Source organism: Habropoda laboriosa, unplaced genomic scaffold, assembly GCF_001263275.1.
Source record: "Habropoda laboriosa isolate 0110345459 unplaced genomic scaffold, ASM126327v1 scaffold822, whole genome shotgun sequence".
Taxonomy (NCBI): Eukaryota; Metazoa; Arthropoda; class Insecta; order Hymenoptera; family Apidae; genus Habropoda; species Habropoda laboriosa.
Window position 1 is genome coordinate 292,403 of NW_017100914.1, and position 4,081 is coordinate 296,483.

The 4,081-nt window shown below is 37.9% G+C and overlaps 1 protein-coding gene across 1 annotated transcript in view; it reads left to right on the forward strand.

Moving 5' to 3' along the window:
- LOC108577544 (RNA-binding protein Musashi homolog Rbp6-like) overlaps positions 1-4,081 on the forward strand; it is a 326,939-nt gene that overhangs the window by 274,039 nt on the left and 48,819 nt on the right. The window contains 2 exon segments of the mRNA XM_017940722.1: positions 1,737-1,769; positions 3,763-3,846. Coding sequence (XP_017796211.1) covers positions 1,737-1,769; positions 3,763-3,846 — 117 coding nt within the window.

Genomic DNA, 4,081 nt, shown 5'->3' on the forward strand with positions numbered 1-4,081 from the left:
CATCACACATATGTCTAATATTCGAATCTATTTACATATATTATACGTGAATCTAATACATCTATCTATACGAACAGCATAATTGAAATGGCTATTTGAATAAACACACAAGATAAAAATTTTTCGAAGCAAAACACGGACCTTTTTTTCATTGGTTGTGTCGGACCGGATTTTGTCGGAAAAGAGCGATGTAAAGAAAAGAGACGACGTACGAAACGAAAGGAAAGACGAGAAAAAAAGAAAAAGAAAGGAAGGAACGGAAAGAAAGACGGGAACGAAAAAAAGAAAAAAGAATGAGAAAGAAAAAGACGAGAAAACGATGTCACACTGAAATGATATAGAAATTGTGTTGCGTGCTTGACGTAATCAAAACCAGCCCGGTAGAGAGACTTTAGGTACGAAATCACTAATACTATTAATATGTATCAGTGTATCTTTTAATGGCTAGAATAAATGCTCTTATACTTTTCCATCTGCGTATATTGTGAGAGCAGCGTCGATATGGACACTAGAATAGTGATACAGTAGTGTAGTATTGTGGTCGGTGTTTTTTTTCAATATTGTATCGTCGATCTAAGTGTGGTAGTGGTGTTCGATAATGTGTCACGCGCTTTGAACGAATACGAGCGCGGCGATAAATTGATAATCCATAAAACTTCGATCGATGTTACGCGTAATTTAAACTTCTAATGGAAATTCGTTCGAATTTTCGCAAATTCTTCGTTTCTCTCCTTTTCATTCTCTTTCTTTTTCTTTGCGTCTTCATCAGGACCGCACGACACATTACCGGGCCCTTAGTCGATATCTAATAAGCTACATAGTCAGCCTAGCAAATATTACTTAACGGTAAATGATTAACCAATACCTTGAAGGCTACAATAACCATAGATCATAGGAGGGTTTATTTTGTCGTAGATTGGAAACACCTCGGCCGCGCGTAGTTACTAGTACCTTATCACAGAATTTAGTCAATGCGCTATATAGTCGATGCGATATACATATTATAAATAGTCAGAATCTTAGTTGTGTGGTCTTTTCAATTAGTATCAAATTATGAAATTTCATGGATGCCTTTCTTTCGCTATTTCTATACAAAAAACACTCTTTCTCTCTCTCTCTCTCTATCTATCTTTCTCTCTATACTTCTCACTGTTTCTCCATCACTCTCTATCTAACCTAGAAGGCTTTTAATCCGGTTTCTTGTTTCAGTCTGTGATTATTTCTGTTTTCCTCTTGTTTTACTTTTACTTTCTGTTTTTTTTTTTTTTTATCCTTCTCTCATTGTTTGAAACCTAGTCATCCGTTTTTACACTACGAACCATCTATTCCGACGAATTTCTGCAACGCTTCGCTTTCTAATTAACTTGTCTCCATGTACATATCTTAATTGTCTACGCATACCTTTGCCTGTACGAAGAAAAATACTGTTAAAGAAATCGAGTTTCAATTCGAACGCGAATTATGTACCGTTCAGAATAATTCGAGTAGAGTGTCTTCTTTTCACTTTTAGAAATTCACGTTTCAATCGTTGTTCGTATTTTTCAGTATATTTCTTCGTGCTTGGTTGCAGAAATCTCTATATTAAGTCTCACGATACCATTGCACTAACCAATCAAAATGCAAAAAGAAAAAGAGTAAACGAAGGGAAAAGAATGACAATAACGAAAAGCCGAATAATTTCACCCGTTCTGATCAATCTCAGCCCGGTTATTAATGTGGTCTGTTTTTCCTTGTAGATTTTATGTGGTCCCTGGGAGCATTACCTGATGGTGAGTATGAAATATGCACGAACATGTACAACAAAACGACTCCAATGTCCAGTGACATGCCTACTACCGTTCCGTAACAACGTCCAATCACGTTTTGACGTAAGACCACCGTTATAATATTCACGCGTCGATCAATCATAAAAGCGAATCGAAATCCACGGTATTTGCTACTCTGCCCATCGTATCGTTCCGAATCGGCATCAGGCTCATGCATGATTCACACACCATTACATGTCTATATATCTATATACATAAAATCGTACACGGTAGTCGTGTTTCACATCAACGAGGACCATGTAAACTTTCACCTTTGTGAAGATACACAGGGTTCATTAACGTAATTACTCGGTTGACGCGTAACTCGTCCACGCGTCATACGATATTACGCCGAAGAAATATACCGTCAGCTTCATCCGGGGGAACACGATACATAATATTAATTTACGTTCGAATTGTATGGAAACGCTAAAAGCAAACACACACACACACACACTTGAGGAAACTTTGTCCGTGAATATCGTTTCGGCCAGAAAATGTCATGGCGTTTTCAATTTGAAAATGTCGTGTAAAGTAATAAAAAAGAAAACAAAAACACACGGTACGTACTTGGTGAAAAATCTTTCATCAAATAATATATACTTTTTTCTCTCTCTCAAGGGAGCATGTAGATCGTAGTTTGATAGAGGACGTACATTACTTATACTTCGTAGATAGATGTAACTTGTTATAATCACACTTTTCTTTTCACGTTTACACTACGATGTAACAATCGAATAATCGATCAGTAGGAGTTTCTGCAAATAATATTGTACAGTGTGTTGGAGAAGTTCTCGCGATTATCCTTGGTGCTTAACGTATTTATTGTTCGACGAATTACACTCGAGTACTTGGAAAGCTGTCGATAATCGTGCTTGCAGCGTGAACTTTTTCGACGCTCTGTAGTAACTACTAGAAGGATAACAAGTAACATTGCGCGCAACATACTACTATCAAAATTCAGAATAATCAGCTACAAAGTTCTAGATCCATAACAAACGCTAATTCAGCCAGTTCACACCATCAAGCTTCACACGAAATAGGTCAGAGAAAGATCGCACCTATCTAGAGACAACATACCGGGTGCCCAAATTGATTCCGATCAAACTTCGTCGGTGTGTTCTATGGGTGTAGGTAAGGAAGAAATGTCGGATAAACATAGGTCGTTTGAAGCTTTGTTAAAAAGTTATAACAATAATACGAAGTACACTACCGCTTACACTACAGAAAATATTACATTTCTTCGTGTATCAGTAAAAATATACAGTGTTTCTTGTAAGTGGTAGATTTGTGACAAAAGTAGAGGACAAAGTTTCATTATTTTTTATGCACAATACGATGATTTTCGTATAATGACGATACTACGAATTTTTTAAATTGACAGTTACAATTTTTTGATATTATATGAAGTTCAACCACCAACAACAATCTCATTTTCAAACTCAATTTCGTGTGAATGCTTACTGTGGCATAATCAGTGACAGACTATTGGAACCTTATTTTGATAATGGTACCTTAATAGAATTTAGATATTTAGATGAAAATAGATTTTTAGAAGTTTCACTACGAGATAATAATTTTCCAATGACTATTTAAGTTTGCTTCACATTCAATAAGTATCTCAATACTTATAAACGACAGTGTTCATCTAGTCTCTGTAACTTTTGCCAATGCCATTTTTGTTACAACTTTTCAACAAAGCTTCAAACAACCTCTGTTCATACAACATTTTTCCCTCACTCGTACCCACAGAATAAACAGACGAAGTTTGATCGAAAACAACCGGGACACCCGGTACGTACCCTTTTACACGCATCGCTGCGATTCACTCATACACACACACACACACACACACAGAACGTCTAACGCTCCGTAACCCCTTGCTCCTACAAAGTTTCCCAGCTCATGTAACTGCACAGTAAAGAAAAGCTCACAGACTCTTTTGCTCTGTTCACAGGTTTCCCAGCGGCGGCGTACGCGGCATACGCGGCAAGCCGCGGCTATTCTGGGTACCCTAGTTTCGGACTGCCCTACCCGACAGGTAACCACCTTAGCCTTAACCACCTTAACCACCATAATGCGGCCCACATCGCGCCCTTGAACCTGAACTTGAACCTGATACAGGCACAGCCTGCACCCCACCATAATCCGCCTACCCCGACACCGCTCTTTTACCATCCCAATTTGGACCTCTACAATGCCATGCCTCTGTGAACTAACTAATTATATGTATTCTTTAATTAACAACTCGACTCGAGCTATGCGCACATATCTCT